Source organism: Antennarius striatus, chromosome 8 (genome assembly GCF_040054535.1).
Source record: "Antennarius striatus isolate MH-2024 chromosome 8, ASM4005453v1, whole genome shotgun sequence".
Lineage (NCBI taxonomy): Eukaryota > Metazoa > Chordata > Actinopteri > Lophiiformes > Antennariidae > Antennarius > Antennarius striatus.
The window spans coordinates 18,351,861-18,371,228 of NC_090783.1; the positions used below are offsets into that span (position 1 = coordinate 18,351,861).

General features: G+C 37.7%; 1 protein-coding gene across 9 annotated transcripts in view; it reads right to left on the reverse strand.

The window, feature by feature from the left end:
- Positions 1-18,707, reverse strand: part of pnpla6 (patatin-like phospholipase domain containing 6) — a 32,301-nt gene extending 13,594 nt beyond the window's left edge. For 5 of the 9 annotated variants that reach the window (XM_068321101.1, XM_068321099.1, XM_068321100.1 and 2 more), the window contains exons 1-23: positions 18,644-18,706; positions 12,957-13,045; positions 12,797-12,850; positions 12,229-12,316; positions 12,054-12,136; positions 11,855-11,946; positions 11,595-11,735; positions 10,519-10,678; positions 8,904-8,984; positions 8,156-8,284; positions 7,955-8,035; positions 7,698-7,833; positions 7,437-7,511; positions 5,243-5,343; positions 4,795-4,974; positions 4,314-4,391; positions 3,932-4,137; positions 2,114-2,245; positions 1,876-1,999; positions 931-1,044; positions 781-856; positions 521-640; positions 314-377 (exon numbers count right to left, since the gene is read on the reverse strand). In XM_068321101.1, the coding sequence (XP_068177202.1) occupies positions 314-377; positions 521-640; positions 781-856; positions 931-1,044; positions 1,876-1,999; positions 2,114-2,245; positions 3,932-4,137; positions 4,314-4,391; positions 4,795-4,974; positions 5,243-5,343; positions 7,437-7,511; positions 7,698-7,833; positions 7,955-8,035; positions 8,156-8,284; positions 8,904-8,984; positions 10,519-10,678; positions 11,595-11,735; positions 11,855-11,946; positions 12,054-12,136; positions 12,229-12,316; positions 12,797-12,850; positions 12,957-13,004 (2,363 nt within the window). In that variant the 5' untranslated portion in view covers positions 13,005-13,045; positions 18,644-18,706. Of the gene's footprint in view, positions 1-313; positions 378-520; positions 641-780; positions 857-930; positions 1,045-1,875; positions 2,000-2,113; positions 2,246-3,931; positions 4,138-4,313; positions 4,392-4,794; positions 4,975-5,242; positions 5,344-7,436; positions 7,512-7,697; positions 7,834-7,954; positions 8,036-8,155; positions 8,285-8,903; positions 8,985-10,518; positions 10,679-11,594; positions 11,736-11,854; positions 11,947-12,053; positions 12,137-12,228; positions 12,317-12,796; positions 12,851-12,956; positions 13,046-17,981; positions 18,079-18,643 lie in introns of those variants that run through there. The other 4 variants (XM_068321104.1, XM_068321102.1, XM_068321097.1 and 1 more) reach the window with 3 other exon arrangements.
- Between the last annotated feature and the right edge of the window lie 661 nt (positions 18,708-19,368).

Consider the following 19,368-nt stretch of genomic DNA (forward strand, 5'->3'; position numbering starts at 1 on the left):
CGAAAACATAAGAGTATGGAAATAACAGTGTGGAATACAGCCAAAGTAGGCTAAATTGTGACAACAAAAAAATCATTGAAGAAAATCAAAATCAGAAAATGTGTGTGCAAAACTTGCCCCTACAAGTGCAATAATGTGAGTAGATAGCTCATAACAGAATATGAATACTATGATTGAATGATAGAATTTAAAAACCTGAAGCCCAATGTGCTCAACATGTAGCATTCAAAGGCCATTAAAAGTTGCAGCTGGAGGTTTTTGAGATGATGCTCGATATGAGACCCGTGAGTTGCTTTGTGATTGCTGAACTGACCTGTCCAAAGCAGAAGCACCCAGTCTTTCTCTGATTATATCACTGGTTAACAGTAGAGTGGGCCCTGCAAGTGTCATACACAGGTACAAACACACACTCATACACAAGTATAAAAACACCCACCCACCCCCCTATTTTTGGTATAATAAACAGAACTAACAGAAATCCCCAGAGCCTTAAGGATACTTGAAAAATATGGATACCTACCAATGGCACTGAGAGCATGGCTGAGCTCCAGGTTGAACGCGTTAATCGGCACTTCATCACATACAGGCAGGACAGCTACAGTGGACAGATTGCTGGCAGGATTGGTGACATCAGCACTGGCTGCACAACATGACAGCGAGAAGGATTATAAGGCGTAAATGGAATCACTGTAAGTTGAAAGCATATGACTGGACTAAAATAATGAAAGGCATTTCAATGTGAACATGATAGGAAACTCATCATTCTTGGTATCACTTTACCTGAGAAGGGCCCACGACCCTGCTGCAGGTTGCCCAGAATCTTCTGACCTAATAAATGGATCAACCTTGTCACCACCTAAAACAGCAGCAACCATCAGTATTATTTCAGTGGTGCAAAAAAATAACTTCGATCAAGACAGGTTTACTGACCTGTGGATATTTTCTTTTGATATTGTTTAGTGTTCCCTCAGGTAGTTTGACCAGCTCTGTGTCTCTCACAGCATGGACGGTGGTGGCTCTCGGTTGTTTGGTTAAAGCCTCCACCTAAAGACGACAAAAAGATGTTTCAGAGCTAACAAACATGAACAAAAAAGGTGAAAAGGTAAAAATGAATATCTGCTCTGTACTTCAAGCTTCCAATCAAAAATTGGGCAGAAATATTTGAAAGTACTCAGTAAATCAGAGCTGCTGACACCTTTTCAGCACGGAAGCAATTTATAAAATGTCCAGGTCAAAATGATCTACCTACTACAAAAATGTAAAACCCATATTTATGTATGAGTACAGTAATCCCTTGTTACTCACGGTTAATGCGTTCCAGGACCACTGGCGAAAAATGAAATAAGGCAAAAAAATGAGGGATAAATTGTAGGTAACTTGTTCTTGTTGCTGTTGCTGGCTTAGCATTGTGTCTGCGCATGCATAGCGACCTAAATTCCAGAAAATCAGATGTCATCTGATTGGCTGTCCTCTATGCCAGCCAGGTTATGGGATGGCTGACATGCTGATGTCTATTTAATGTGATTATGTGATCTACCCAATCGCTAGCTGGCTTGTTAGTGTTGCTGACCCGAGCGCCACTGTTTGCAATTGCGCGGTGACCTAAATTCAAGACGTTTACTGGTAAATGTCATACATCGATGGCGATCGACCTGTCAATGTATTGAGCACCCCTGCAATAACCAGTCTTTGTCTCTTTTAAATATGATGTAGTTTAGACAAGGTATGTTGTTTAAAGTAAGGAATAACCCTACATTAATTAGAAAAAAATGAAAAAAGCATCCCTGGATGCTATTTTAATGCTGACTGCAGACATTTCATTTGCATACAGCCATATTTAAACTAGGACTGAGAGGATAAGAGTGTAGATCTTACCACTCCGATGAGGTCTCCTCTGCCGTATTCTCCAACCAGCTCTTTCTTGCCATTCGCCTTGCGTATTACTGAACGCAAACGTCCATTCAGAACAATGTAGGTGCAGTCTGACTGGTCATCCTGTCTGTAGATAGGAGGAACAACCCAAGATCGTGAGCAGGATCATGACAGAGTGCGCTTCGCACAAAATTATAAATATTCATCTGTGTGTTCATCCAAATACAATAAGTTAGGATACCTGTAGAGGGCTCTGCCAGCTTCCACAGCAATCCAGTCGATAGCAAAGTCCATCTGTCTGACAAAAGGCGACATGCGGATGGCCACTGTATGTGCTGCACTCAGCACCACACTGGGCTGCTCTCTCATAATGCTGCAGGTAGAATATGAGTAGTTTTTGCTATTTACCAAAGTTTATAGAGAAAGTTTCAGCATGAACTAAAGTAGTTATACTGCAAGATATACACTAACAGCCAAAAGCTTAGACCCACCTTCATTTAATTGTTGTCCTTTCTCTTTATTAGTTTTTACAATGTAGATATAAACAGAAGACAATAAAACTATGGGGCAAGATATATGGAATTATGTAGCAAACAAAAAAGTGAAAGAACTCTAAACATTTAGATTTTAGATTCCTCAAAGCACCAGCCTTTGCTTTGATGACAGCTTCGCAAACCTTTGACTGTCTCTCAATGAGCTTCATGAGGTCGACTGAAATGGTTTTCAGGTGTGTTTTGTTAAGGTTAATTTGTGAATTTTCTTGCCTTATTAGTGGGACTGGGACCATCAGTTGTGTTGTGCAGCAGTTATGTTGGTTCCAGACTTCACAGTCCTAATTTTCATATCATGGCAAAAATCAATCAGCTATGTAAAGAGGAATGAAAGTCCATCATTACTTTAAGAAACTGAAGGTCAGTCTAGAAAACCAATAAAACTTTGAATATATCCCCAAGTGCAGTTGCAAAAAACCATCAAACACTTCAATGTAATTGCCTCACATGAGGGCCGCCCCGAGAACTGAAGACCAACCTCAGCCTCAAAAAGTTAACACCTCAGTTTAGAACCTATATAAATGCCATACAGAGTTCTAGTAGCAAACACATCTCTACATCAACTATTCAGAGGAGACTACATAAAGAAACCACTGCTAAGAAAAAGAAACAATCAGAAGAGATATATTTGGGACAAGAACACAAGGAATGGACATTATACCAGTAGAAATCTGCTTTGTTTTGATGAGTCTAATTTGAGATCACTAGTTACACCCATTGACTTGGTACGTCCAGCTGGGAGGAGAGCTCGGGGCAGACACAGGACCAGGTGGAGGGATTACATCTCAGCACTGGCTTGGGAACGCCTTGAGATCCCCCAGTCAGAGCTGGTGGATGTGGCCAGGGAAAGGGAAGTTTGGGGCTCCCTGTTGAAGCTGATGGCCTCATGACCCGACTCCAGATGAGCGGATGAAGATGGATGTATAGTTACACTATCCATGTCTTTGTGTGATCCATAAAAGGTGAATGGATTATCTCATGGAAAACATGAGATGGTGTGGAGGTGCTTTGCTTGGATTTATTTATTTTTAAACAAGTTCATGACCCCAAATGCATCTCCAGGCTGTGTAATGGATATTTGACTAGTGAAGGAGAGTGATGGAGTGCTGCATCAGATGATCTATCCACCACAGTCACCTAAACTCAACTGAGATGGTATGGGACAAGATGGACTGCAGAGTAAAAGCAAAAGGGTCAACAAGGTCTCAACATGTCTGGGAACTCAAGACTGTTGAAACTGCCTCATGAAGCTCATCAAGAGGAGGCGAAGAATGTGGAAAGCAGGAATCAAAGCAAACGATGTAATTAGGAGAATCTAAAATATAAAACATTTTATTTTAAACATTACATAGTTCTCCATGTGTTTAAAGGTAGTTTTAATGTCTTCAGTGAGAGTCTACAATGTAACGTCATTAAACTAAAGAAAATCCTTAAATTACAACGTGTGTACAACTTTAAGATCAGCTGTATAGCTTTAAGTCTAGAAGTTGGAAAGATGATAAACTCACTCGTAGAAATCTGATTTTGAGATCTTGAGGTAAGTACAGTCTCGGATGGCCTTGATGGTGAAGATGAGAGGCTCTCCAGTGAGCACAGCAAGCTGACCCACCATCTCCCCAGGGTGTGTCACAAACAAGCAAACTGCCTCCTGCTTGTTTATCATCCTCTGGTAGACATGCAGACAACCAGACAGGACAAAGTGCAGACTCACATCCTAAGCAGGAAAAGAGATGATTATAAACAAATGTCAGTAAAAATTTAATTTGACATATCAAAAAATATATGTATTGAATTTGATTTCTTTACTTTCAATTAATACTATTTTGCAGTGATGGGAGACAGATCAATCAGTCCATTACAGCTATAAAAGAAAAACTGTCAAGTCTGTACCTGGTCTCCCTGTCGGGCCAAAACAGCTCCAGCCTTTGCATGGTGCAGAGTCACTCTCCCATTTAATAATGATGGGTCCTGGTTTCATGAAAAAAGATGAGGTGGTCAAAAATGGTTACCAAAAAAAAAAAGGAGTTTGATTCTAAAAGCAATGTGGATGAAATGTCTTCATTCTATAAATCAATCAATCAACGTTTATTTAGAAAGCGCTTCATCACATCAGCAGACATTTCAAAGTGTTTTTACAGAGCAAGCATAAGCGACAGCGGCTAGGGAAACTATTTCCTTCAACAGATATGGTCAGATCAGGTTTAAGACTTAATGAGTTAAGGTCAGACATAAAACTTTATAACAAAAAGTCAGGGACATTCAATGTGTGTGTTACACTGGTGTCACCGTGGCTGACGTCACTGTAACATGCACTGGTAGCATATTATTAAATTGCCATGTAATAACAAGTGACCCTAAGGGTTAAACAAACCTCAATTCTCATAAGTTTAAGGACTTCTTTCTGAGCTTCCTCAAACAGAGCAGCACTGGATCGACTTGATGAAGGTGTGAAAATATTGTCCACTCCAGACTCTTCCTCTGGATACAAATAGACACCTGAGGGAACCTCATCTACTGTCACCTTTCTCTCACGCTGCTCCTGCGACACACTCTGCAATGAGGTACACGTCAGAAAATTTTTGATTAGTCTTGATGCAAGAGAGGACAGTTTTTCATAAGAGATAATAAGAAATAAGAGATGCACTCCAACATCAACTATAAAATATCACAATAGGGTGAGACTTATAATAATTTTGATAGCTAATGCACTACATGTAGAGCTGTATTTTTCATTCCATCCTCTAGGAATCCACAAAATAATTGTCAACTTGTGTATCTGCCTGTATATCATGTCTGTCAGGTGGCTGCAGTGTACTGACCCTAGTAAAAGTAGGAGGATTGTTGCCATCCTCTGTGGCGACAGATATCCGCCCCCTTTCGTAAGCCATGTCAAAGTCAGATCTCAGATTTTTCTGCATACCTGCATAGAAAAAATGTAAAAAGAAGTGTTAGTCAAGTTTACCTTCATATTTTTGTATAGGTTATAGCTAGGTGAAATGTACATCTTAAATGCAGGTGCCTTTTATTTTTAAACAGTGTACACAAATAACCTAACACAAACATTGGAAAGAGGGGCAATTATAATCCACGCTATTGTTCTTTATTTTAGAGGGCAGGTAAGACAAATCTGAATTTCTTTTCATTTGGTACCTAAACAGATTTTAAATGCTAAGGGCTAAAGTTTCCCAGGTTGAACAATTCACCTTCTTTTACCCTCAGGCAAATGTAACATGATAAGCATGTCTTTATAGGACCCTAGTAAGTGGAGGATGACAGCAAGACTGCATCTTCCTCTGGTATCATTCTGCCAATTTTATATCAGTATCTATGTCTTCAAACCTGCTGTGGTGCCTGTAGATTGTTGATTTGGTTTGGTTTGCATTACTGCACTGGGCTACATTTGAAATGGAACAAAGATCTGTCTTTTCAGTGAGATAAAAAAAACAGGGCTTTGAAACGGTTCATGGAAAGAAAACAAAAACCAGAAATTTTGGTATTTTGCCAGGAACAAAAAAAAACACCGAAATGTTCTGAAACAGAATCAGAACAGAAAATAATTGTAACTGGGGTTTGTTTTTTTTCGTTCTTGAATAAAATGATTGACCTCATGTTTCTCTTACTGTCATTCATTCAACACATGATGAGAGCAGAGACAAGTTGAATCACATCCCCAGCAGTCAAGGAAAAGGCAGTCTCCAAATCTCATTATATTCTTAACAGGTAAACAGTGCAACCTGTCGCTCTTAAATAAATTTGATTGATTTAGACATTAACTCATTGGCTGCCATTCATTTTCAGTGCAGTGTGTTCTCATACTGCCAGCGCTTTTTAGCAATTAATCTCCTTCGGTGGGCTATTCTTTCTTTTTTTTCTGTTCTTGACCAATCACAAGATGCTTCATATAGAGCTTCATGTGTTCGCTCCCCGGTGAGCTCTGACATATGCAAATTTTGTTGCATCATAAACTGCCACAACTTCTCCGTCTCCCTCTGGTTCTACATTTTCTGTTCCGTAACTTGATCAGTGCTGTTGTACTGGTTACTGTAGGGACAGAGCTACAGCATGTAAACAAATTGCTTTAATTGCCAATTTAAAAGTCCTAAATCTACCGACCTATTTATAGTTACAAGGAACGTTATTAACCGGTTCAGGAACTATATATTTTTTGTTCTAACCAGTTCAGGAATGTCGATATGATACCATTTCTGTTCTGACTGGGCGGTTTCAGGAAAAGCCAAGCACTTTTTTCATACTATCACTTGATGAAATGATAACTCACATTTCCCTTCAGCATCTCTAATGTTTCTCACCAAATACTTGCTGTGTCACAAGTTCAGTTTTGGGTAAATCAAAGGAAGCTTTGGCTGACTCATTCAGATTAGAGATTGTGACACAGTGTACAGTCCATGCTCAGATTTTCAGGACATTATTGTCGTCAGCTAAATTATCTTAATTCACTTTGAACAGGAGATGAAACTCCACAGTGCAGTGTTGATTCAAGAGCTTCTCTCAACAAAAATGCTCTGCATAAATTTAAGGCAAAAGAAATAAAGCAGTGCTTTCAGCTTTAGCTCTCATCTTGTCTTGTTTTCTAGATTATTTGACACCTAATAACAAAATCAATAGCAGTTGTGAAACTAAGGGAATCTCCAATCTAACTGCTGATACAGTCTTTCTGAACAGCTGGAAACTGCTATTGTGGTGAAACTGCTATTGTGATGGACATTTTAAATCTTTTGGAGAATGTTTGAATCAACACATTCTGCCAAAGAAATTGAAGCTTGTTTTTATTTATCTATGTTTTCAGATTAATCTTTGGTCATCACCTTATCTATAAGAAACAGCTGAATAATTTCTGTACAGTGATGTGACTGATGACAGATTAGTACAGACTTGATATTCAATACAAGCATGGTTTAAGTGTTAATATTATGGTACCCCGGTCATTTAGAATGAGCAGGTTTTACAGTATGTTGCAAATATATCTCTCTGGACGGGAAGTAAGATCCTCACCAGCAATGTCCACAGGCATAGATATAGTCCTGCTAAGAGTTGGCACTGTTGTTCCATCCTTCCCTTGCTCCCCTCCTGTGTATATAGCCAAAATACAGAATTTATTGTACACCTAACATCGCAATAAAAAAAGGTCAAGACAGAAAGCCATAAATGTACAATCAAGATTAATTCTCCTAGAGGGAGTTTAGTTATTATCTCAGAGTTGATCATTTACAAACAACACTCCATTATCCTGTAGAAGCCTGTTTGTTTCCCCACCTAGAGCTTCACCCTTAACAGCAGCTTCCCGGTGCTCTTCGGCCACTGTCAAGCTGCCAAAACGCTTGCCATGTCGGATGGGGCTGGTACGAGTCGGGTGGGGCCCCTGAGGTGGCAGACGCGATGGTTGCATTTCCTAAACAATGGTAGGTAGAATTGACAATGAAGAATTCTCAAAAATCTCAGACCAGACCACCCACATACTGTATGTATTTCTCTGTTTAGATATACTAGATGTCGTGTTTGATAAAACTCACATGGCTGAAGAGCTCATTGGTGAGCCCCAGATAATTATGCAGGGCAAGGACTGTAACTCTTTGGAGACGAACCATGATAATCTGAACAAATAAGACAGGAAGTGACTTATTTGATACATCACAAGCAAACTGAAGACACTGCTTCACTTTGCATGTTAAGAAAAATAAAACAAAACCCATAAAATGAGTCATACAACTTACCTGTACTACTCGAACCAGGCTCTCTGGGTACTTCTCAAATATGGAGAGGAAGGCTTCGACAGGTAAACGGAGAACAGTGGATACCTCTGCAGCACGTGCGGACACCGTTCTGTAAGGCTTCTGGTGGCCCTGGACACAGAAAGGCTCAGAATCATTTAAGCCCATTTTATATGGAAGGTTGTTTGATCTTGAGAATTGTACCAACAAAAGTAATGTTATGTACTGAGTAATAATTTTGTTCTGTTCATACCGAAGGTTGGGTGAGTCAATATTTTAAAAAATTGGTAAATTATGCAACAATTTGTAAACAAAATAATGAAATCTATAAAGTGGGCTTTGTACACACAGCTTTAAGTATGTGTTAAAGGTTTAATGCTGTGCTTCGGATTTTTTTCAGCTGTCTTTTCAGCAGACACAGAATCCAAGTAATGTATGGTTCAGTCAATCTTTAACTTCCTAAAATATGTTCACTGAATAGCAAACAAACAATAATTCTTAGTTTACATTTAATTGGCATTTTTTGACTATTTTTGCCCGTGGTGACATTTGGGGACCTCTTTTGTTGTTGACATCTTCAAGACTTCTTTGAAATTTATAATCTTATATAGAAAATACAGTGCCTATTTACCTACTCCTATTTCATATTGTAATGACCTTTATGATTGGTCCATCGTTTGAAAATGAATATAACTGCATCATCAGTATTTTTGTCCTATATGTAGACATACCTAAATTAAGATGGACTTACTGTGATGACATCCAAGATGCTGAGAAGGCTGTGAACACTGTCCCCTGGGTAAACCTCCTTCACAACACTTTCTTTCACATCCTGGAGCACAGAATGAGACATCAGCATCAATGTGCACATTACGCAAATTTTTTTGTAAGCACAGGTAGCCCTCAAAATGCGAACATCCGACTTAAGAACATTTGTAGATACCAACAACCGTAAAGCAGCTCTGCTGCATGCATGCATCTCCAACACTCATCTCCCCCGGTGCATTCTTGTAGTATCTGTGTGAGCATCTCAGCATGACGGGCTTCGTACCCCTCTGGTAACTTTACCATTTATCATGGCTGATAAAGCAAAGCTAGTACTACTGGTATTGTCAAAAACCATAAAGCAAGGGATGACAGTGGCAGTGGCAACGATCTCTACGATGACAACACAAGTGACGCTTAACGATAGATATTAGAACTATACGTACGTATTTAAATATATATGCATGTTTTTAATTCTTATTTGTTGTACAGTAACACGATAATGCACTTTTAACAGTTTTCTGATGATTACAACTTCACGTCTATCGACTTTGGCAGATAGACGCAAAGTCGAGTTAGCTTGAAGATTGAGAATGACTTAACTCAAAATGACATAAACCAAGGTAAACCTGTATTTTATTTCATTAATGTGTTGTTTTTATGTCCACTAATTTTTGGTAAGCCATTATTACTCACATTTAGAGTAATAGTGGCATTTAAATGACCTCAAAAGGCGATTATAGATTGAAATTTAAAGGGATGCTATTACAAAAAACACATTTTTTCAGGTTTCTCTATCTATATATAGTGGTCCTTCCTAACCCTTCCAACTCCTAGAAGTCCATCTTGTGTTCACACAATGGGTCTTGAGTCAAATTCAGATTGAGAAAGTAGCTGCATGCTTACCACAGAAAAATTAAATTATATCATGAAAAACAAGAGTAAAAAACATTAAAAGAAATTAGAGCAACACATAGTAACAAAGTTAGTGAAAGTTTAAAAATCCTGGACTACTAAGTGCGAGCAGACGGTAGCGCGTGACACATGTAAACACAGCTGGGGGGGGAGGTGTTCAAAACGAAACGTCTGGACCGGAAGTGATTTTATCAATATTCAATCAAAGATATTAAGGACCACGGATCAGTTTGAGGCAACACATTTCAAATACGGTGTAGTTGGACATCTGGGAGCTTAATAAAAATTAAATAAATAAATAAATAAAATGAGCACAATATGGGACGTTTAATAAATGACGACTTAAAAATAATTCGGCTTATGAATATCAAATTGTGTTCGTAGGTTGAGGACTACCTGTACTATGTTTTTTCTATGAAATTTGAATATCAACATGTCACTACAAACACAACTGCAGATAATTAAAAGAATGATATCTATCAGGGTTTACTGTATATCTCATTTATGACCAGTTAGGTGCCCTTTTCACTGACTGGCTTTTTCTAACAGCCATTTCCCCATATTTTCAAGCAAGATTATCTAAAAAATGTTAATAGATGCTTAAGTACTTTATACGGAAACACTATCAAACACAAAAACATTTAAAAAAGGGTAGAACAATAAATTGACATGCAGGACATGCATACCCCTCCTGTAAGGCACAATTCTAGTTTTCCATCTTGAACCACATAGATGCTGTTGTCATTCTGGCCTGGTCTGAAGACATACTCTCCTTGCTGGAACTGCACAAACACCATGTGTTTGCACAGCTCAAGGAAGAGGGGCTTCTCGAAGTGACCCAGTACACTGCAGTGAAAGAAGACATTGAGGATTACAATAGGGTAACAATGGTATCATTTTTGGGGGGTATGAAAAACCTACGGTATAAAGGTATTTCAGCATTGTTGTTATTTATAACATTTTACATATTTACAGTCACCCCGTAGAAAATAAATGACATTTGAAAAGTGGTATTTATGCTATGACGGAAAAATAAAACAGGATCTAACGATCTAATGTACTTACTCTACTACTCATGGAACATACAATGCAGGAGAGGAAATGTATCATCTCAAACTGATTTCTCAAACATGACAATGACGGCACTGGACTCAATAGCTTCCAGAGCCACCAGACCTCAATCCAATAAATAGGTTGATGTGACAATATGAACCAAATGTTTCAGCATTGTTTCCAGCACCTTGTTGAATCTATGATTGAAGGATTAAGCAGTTCTGAAAGCAAACAGGGGCCTGAATGATCATTTATGACAAGTTAATTGAAGGATGTGGACAGTGGGCGTAAGTTCAGATATGTCTTGGTATTTTACCAGGGAAGTAAAATATACTTCCTAAAGCACCTAACCAAGAAGCACACTGTACAGATGTGGATAAGGTATAAGAGATGCAATGTAAATTGAGCATAAAAGTTAGCATATGTTTGCTAAAACTTGTCCACCTTTCACTGTATGGATTTATCAGCAAGTTACACTCAGGGCACAAAATTTCTCCTGACATCAACTTAAGCCCGTTGTTTAATTTGGTAGTAAGTGTGTAAAGATATTAATCACTTAGAGATGATTATTTTAATGCTGGTAACAGAACTCAACGTTTCATCTCCCTGGAGTTACTTATGAATTGTGCCCAAACACATTATGATGCTGAAACAATATTCTATGTCATTCAGTCACACCAATGTGAAAGAAGAGTTGAATACAACTTACCGGACATTTTTGAGCATGTAGAGTACCTCAGAGGGGAGGTGGGAATTGGCCACATCAAATTCAGTGAGGTCAGCCTCCAGCACTGAGGGAGGGGGCTCCTTGGCCTGAAGGATGGGTACCTCTTTCTTAAAGCGCAGAATCCTGTATGGCAGCAAGAACAGAAGGCAGTGTGATGCGATGTGGGTACAAATCACTAAATATAAACTTGCCATTATAGTGATAAACATTTTATTTTTCTTAAGGGTGTGCTTGTCATGTACTTTTTGGCAATATTGAGCATCTTCTGCTTCTTCTTTAAGCGTGGTCGTGAGGATGAAGAAGTACCCACCAAGGAAGAGGTAGACTGTGATACCTGATGGGTGAAATGTTTGTTTTACAAATGACCAGCTAGAAATCAAAGTTGGACTACAATAACAAAAAGTAAAAAGCATTACTTTTTTTTCTCAGCTAAACACTCACTTTACGCATTATCTTTCGCCCATAGAACATGACTTTGTCTCTCTTACGAAAGCGATATTTCGGTGCTTCCTGAGCTTCTAGGTCTACAAAATACAACAAACCACACAAATACAGTTAAGATCTCATTTTCACTATTATAATCACATAGTGTAGATGCATCGCAGGAGTTACTGACTTCGAAGCTGGATCCTCCGCAATATGAAGAAAATGAGGATGGCGATGAGGACAATGGTGATCCCTGCACCAATCACCATCCCCACCATCTGATTGGAAAAGTACAAAACAGAGTTTGTGTGTTCAATGTAGCATATAAAATGGTGTATAATGGCTGCAGAACAAAAGGATGATAGTGATTCTTATCATTACTATTATGTTTACTTTCATGCTTTAATGTTTTGAAAGTATTTCATTATTTCAGCTGTATGCTTGTGTTATCTATGACTATGTCCATGTTTGCATTGTTTTTGGTGTATTACGTGTGTCATCCCTCAGCTCTCGTGTGTATTGCAATGCTATAATATTGCCAGCAATGTAATAGTGTCATTGTGTTCTCTGTCATTTTGTTTGACAAATTATGCACATAGCTTTCTTGTTTCTGTTGACACTGTTCTTCATCCGCTGTTTTATTTTTTCTTAATTTTTTTAAAATGTGTGCAGTGGCAACACAATTTCCAGCTAAAGTGAACCAACAGTAGCTAAAACGAAGGTAATGGGAAAAGGAAAGTTAATTCAATAAAGCTCACCATGCTCGTCTGGAGTTCCTCCTCCACGAATGTTTTGAGGTTATTAAACCTATCCTGAATTAATGTAGACATTGAAGAGAAATAAAACGTTGTAAAAAGGCATTTACACTGGAAGAAAAAATATCACTCTGTGATATAATACAATTCAAAAAATCCCTACCTCTGGGGTGTCTTCTTGGACCTCCTGTTTCGAGGTACTCTGTCCCATTGCAACTGTCTTTCTTCATAGGGATGGTCCATCAATAGCATCTGAGAAGAAAGATGACACGCATATTCAACTTGCATTTTTTTTCATGAAAAGCATGAAATAGCTCAAAAACAAAAAATATAGGTCCTATCCAATTTTTAATGGATAATTCGATCAGTTCACTATTTTTTCATTAATTAATTTGAGTTAGATGCTCAATTCTAGAGTAATAAATTAAATAATTACTTTTTGCTAGTTTGGTTAGACGCGAAAGTTGCTAAGCATCTCCTGAAGAGGATTTCTATTTGTTTCAGTGACAAACCATCAATAAATGATGCTATTCCAAATTGTAGAGCAATCATGGTGCAGGTATCATATTACAAGATGCATTATCGTGTGACTATTGCTTTAATCTGCAACAACATCATGTGGAGACTGAGCTGCTTTGGCGGAGATTTGCGCTTTGACTGTTCTCTAGTACATTGTTCCTATTTCATTCTATTCTTATTTATACTCGCATATTTATTAATCTGTTAACATTTCTCTATCTATGTCCTTTTGTTGCTATAACACTTCAATTTTCCTCTGACTAATAAGTAACAGTCATCTGGAGTGGAATATTTGTGAAACCATATAGTGTCTTGCAGCTCTTAAAATGTCTTAATGACAGCACACAAATACAAAATTCAGCCAGCAAATACCTTTTTTGTAATAGAACTAGATGTGTAGCAACAGTCGACTGGCGTCTGTGATGTCGGAAGGTGAAGAAAAACTCGAAAATAAAATTCTGCTATCAATAAATCCATCCGTTTTACTATCACTGACGTTCCACATCTGTTACGATGATTACACAAAATGCTTCATGGATGTTAATAAAATGTGGTGGGTCATCTAAGGAAGAAAATATTCATTTCTTTTTTTTGAACGATGTCTCTGTGCACGTGGCCACTTAAAGCAAACCAATCTGATGGTATGAGCAAACGGAGGGCAAATATCTTTTCAAATACTTTTGGGATCTCTGGAATTCGGGTGATTACATTTTTGCTGTTGTTTTCATTTTTATTGTTTTTGATACATTTTAAACAGGTCCCTACTTTCTTCAGTTCAGGGAAACACTGCAACGATATTTTGTCAAGAGGATTCAGAAACATTTTGTACACTGAGATCCTGTCTTTCCATCAGCCAAGATATGCTAAACATATGTATTCTATTGCAGTTACTTCTTCACATTTCTACTGGAATTTTATTTAGAACTTTTATGACAACCTGACAAAAATAAAGATAAAATTGGGGACAGGTTTTTCTGTACAATTCCCTATTTTTTTTAAATGTCTTTAAATGCTATAACTTGAATATTCTGCTGGTCACAGTACTGCTGCATCGGCATCTTGTCTACATCTACCTGTTCAAATTAATTCTGCTGGTACATGCATATGTGCAGTAGCAACAACAATATATTTCGCGCACTTTCTGTAGACAAATAAACAGATCTGCTCACTATGTTCACTGAGGCTCACAGATTTCTTTCCTCGGCTCTGACAAATCTAACACAAACTGAGGCCGGAGGGAAAACAAATTGGTTGAGAACACGGTCTCTGAAAGTCTTTGTTGAGTGCATACAAAGTAGTTCACAACACTTCCAAGAAGGAGCCTTTAACAAGCGTCTCACAGTAAATAGCTAAACTTTGATGACTATTCAAGACATTACCAGAGCCGAAGACTGGACTAACGTGGAACTCTTATTCTATATCCCAAGAATTATTGTGAAGAATCCCAGGCATTGTTTTTTGTGCTTTGTTGTTTTTTGTTTAAGTTAGCTAAATATTTTACATATGCTCTTGATTTCATCTTTTGTTTGGTTTTTAGCATTTTATTTTATGTCTGCTCTTATCTTTTACATTTATTTTAACCTGTATAGCACTTTGTTAGGATAGGAAATCTTCTCCATACAAAATCCTTCCTTCCTGTTACTATTAAACTGTACAACTTCTTACTATGACAGTCAGACAATGAAGGGCAAGAGGAAAGGAACAATTCAGACACTGATTACTGTATAAGTCCTTACTTTTACATTCTCTTTTTATTTCGTATTTTTCTTTCTTCTTGAGTGTGAGAACCTTTCTCTCATACTTTCTGTAGCACTAAAACTGTATAAAAAGCAGCCAATCAGGGATCAATAAAATATTATGATTCTGAATGTACTGTATTTTAATATCCAGAGATGACGAGGAGAGATTGCATGGTGCAATCATGCTTGACACTAAATATCAACGGAACGGTGAGCAGTTTTTCTCCATGAGAAATAATCTCCAACCAGTACCTGAAATTATTGTGAAAGGTGAAAAACTTCTGGAGGTAGCATCAGTCAAATAATTAGGTGTAGTGTTGGATGGACATTATCTTTTAAAAAGCACATAGCAAACCTAATTAAAAAGGTAAAATTTAGTATATCCAAATTTAGACATATTCGCCAGCAGATGACCACAGATGCTGCAAATCTGTATATGCACGCAATGATATTTTCACATTTAAAGTACTGCATCACAACTTGGTCTCTTTCATCTGATTCTGTGCAACAACCATTACAATGTCTGCACCAACAAAATAAAATAAAATACTGTATTAGATGAAACTTTTTTTTTTACCATTATTGTAAAATTGTGAAGAAATTCAAGCTGCTAACAGTTGATAATTTCCTTTTCTTTTCTAATGTAAGTTTAGTCTATAAGATCTTGCATAATCTGGCACCAGCCCCCTGAAAGCTTTTGTGAAACCCTTTGATGAAACAACAACTCGAGCTACTTCCAGAGAGGACTGGCACGTAAACTTTAGGTCCTCTGCATTTGGCCAAAACTGTTTCTCAGTCAAAGCTGCAGGGATTTGGAAGTTTCTGCCATTATATATTCGAGAGTCTGACGCTCTAAATTAGTTGAAAAATAACATTCAAAAAATGGCTGATGGATCACAGCTCTGACTGTGATCACTAGAGCTGTTGCTACTGATCAATAGTAGTAAAGTTTGATTATATGTGTTGCATTTTTATGGTGGTGAGTTGATCCAGTCTTGATGTGTCCTGTTAATGTTTGTGGATCCATGGATCTCTTTTTATTGGTGGGTGGGTGGGGGTTGCTTAATGTTGTTACAACTTGTTGTGATAGTTGGCTTTTAATAAACTTGATGTATTTCTGCATTTGCCCTGTTGCAACAGATGAAAATTAGCTTTAAGCTATCTCTGGTCTATGTAACACATTTGTTGTCCATGGTCCCTGCTAAATAAATAAATAAATAAGTAAGTAAATAAGAAAATGAATTAATAAATAAAACTAGTTCCCTTTTAGCCTAAGGGAAAATCATGGATTGTTTAGCATAATTTGATGATTTGTTGCAACATAATATTAATAAACTGACAGGAAAACTTAAATAAACAGTAAAAATTTTGTTGACTGATAGTTTAATTTTTAAAATAAGTATGACAAAATGTTACAAATATATGACTATCATTATTGATGATCTGCACATGAATTGATAATGATTTTTAAAAAGTTGTGATGCCGTAACTAATCTCCACTGAATGATCTACACAAGATGTCAATATGAAGAGTTGGTGAATGAATGTATTTCCCTGAGTGTTCTGATTAACAACGACAATATTTTGTACTTAATATGAACTCTTACATTTTTCAGAATATCTCCCAATGATACAAGCAATCACCTACATCTTCAATGTGTTTTTTTCTTTCTAATTATAACAGTACAGCTTTGCCACTGTATGCAAGTAATTCAAGCCAAAGGGTCTTGTATCATATTACAAGACGTAACCCTGTGGGCCACAAGTAAAGCAGCGGACAGGATGGTGATGACACACAGTTTGAGGACCACACTCCAAAATAGTCATTTCTGCCTTGGGGGCTAGCTTTTTACAACCATCTCAAGATTGTTTTTTGAATTATTTAACTAAAACTTCATATTTGTCGACTCAAACTACTGTACATGTATTCATCTAATAATGACTACTTATTTTTATGAATTCATAAAAGGGATCAGGACAAATCACAACTATAATTTCAAGCACAACGAATACCGTAACACTGCATGAATATGATGAAACAAAATAGATGTTTCATTTATCATTTTTTTGTTTTTTGCAGGTAGCTAATTCTCCAGTTTGCAGGTCTGTTTTGTATGCCCCCAGCCCAGTATTATGAAACATTCTGTTTCTTGTGTGGAAACCTACAAAAAAAAAAAAAAAAAAAACCACTTCTCACTTTAAGGAACCTGAACAAGTCTTGTTTCATTTTGCTTCTCTTCATTACTACACAGTCATGTGTGTAATAATAAAAATCTAAGAAAAGCACTGGCCTGTTATCCTCTGGAGAGGACACTGTAGCCGACCTCAAGTCACCAAACAATCCTTATAGTTCTGTACCCCTATTCCATTGTTCTGGGTCAACAATGAAGCCACTGTGGACTCCACTATCCAGGGGCAGACATGGGCCACTGACACAACCATGTCTGTTTCCATCTAACACAATGAGCACATGACATTCACAATAACATACTTGGAAGGTTGTGAAGCTTTATAATGTGCATGAAATGTGTGAAACAAGAAGAAAAAACGCCATGACTCCGCATTGCATCGCTAATTTAACAACTAGACAATGGAACAAGGGGTTGAGTACACTGAAAAAGGACGTTTGCTAATCTCAACTCAACAGCACGCCATTGAGTTGAGCCTAAACCGGCTTTAGTTTAAACTAGGTTGTGTATGTTTGGAATTTCGCTTTCATGGATGTGCTTTTAATAAAAAAAAAACGACATTTTGAACCTTGAGTAAATGGGTCATGACAGAGAAATAAACCATTATTGAAAACACAAGAGTTTAGAAGCTGAAATAAAGTCGTAACCAAGGTGAACTCAAGGATCCACGATAGTTGTTATCCATCTATAGCCAAAAGAGTTTCGCATCATTTACATCAACAGAAGATCTGGCTTACTGACCTCTCGTTAACAACTTGTCAGGGTTACAATCGTGTTGTAAACATGTCAAACAACACGGTAACGAGGGTAGTTTCCTTTCGGTTACCCTCTAGCGTTGTGGACTGTTGTAGCTATAGCTAAACCCATGGGTCACTGCGGTCAAGGCATTCTTGTTTCTCTTTCCACAAGTATAAAATTGGTAACTTCCACCTCTGGAAGCAAACGATCTAGGAAATATTCCTTTGGTTACATTTATGTAGTTTAAAATATCAGCATTAAATATCTTTCCACCATCTACAGCAAGGAGTACCAGGATGACTACACGGTCTGTAAATGAAGTCTGCTGGCTAATGTTTTCACATGATAGCTAGCTGCCGATGCTACAGATCGTAATCATGGCCGTGGAAACAAAGCGACACCTGATCATCGGTAATATCAAAATTAAATGATTTCTGGTGCTTTGTTTACCCTTGTTAACACCACGCAACCCGGATCTGAATTAGTTCCAAATGTTAATTGTTCTCCTCGTTCCTACACACACAACAGACAGCCACTGGTGTATTTCCTTTTTGAATCACCAACGCCAAAAGAAAACTCTCCGGAAACAACACGACAAGACGCTAGAACTTGTCGTGCTAAAAAAAAAAAAATCCATTACATTAAAAATGAGTAAATTATTTTACCAGGGCTGATGGACTCCCGTCAATTGCCAGTGACTATGAAGTAACACACAACGAAAATCAATTTTGACGGAACTCCCCCTTTGGTTTCCCCGGACCTTCATCCAATCAACAGCTCCGGTACGTTCACAATTGACCAATCAGAAAACAATCCTTGGGCGGAGACCCGCTATACCCTGTGTGTTATAAAGGTCCGCTTCCATCGTTCGCTAAGGGACACAAGTCAAACTTCACTGATTTATATGATCGTGGATAACAGTAACTCCAAACTGAATACGACTGGTTCCATTGATCTCTAAATACTTTACATATCTGACGTAAAAAGCCCCGTTAGCTGAACCCTTTTCATTATTGTTGTCGTTATTCTTTATAAATGACGACTTCAATCCTTCACAGACACAATTATGAACCCATCGGCGTGTGTAAATAACACTTGTATGTTTGTCAAAGTATTATATACTATATTTAATTATTTTTTTCTAAATTACAAGTTTAACAAGGCAGTCAGAGACTGCAACATCCCGCGACCTACCCTAACCTATTTTAAAGGTAGGTCAGGGTCAAAGCTTCAGGTAAGGTCAAAGTTATGCACTAGCTCTGACCATAGATCAAAGGTAGTGCATAGGTAGATCAAAGCTCTAGCTTTGACCTATGGTCTTACACTGTCCTCCCTCATCTCTTTCTTATCCAGTTCCTGGGTGTACAAAAGCTGAAATTTGACCTTAGTT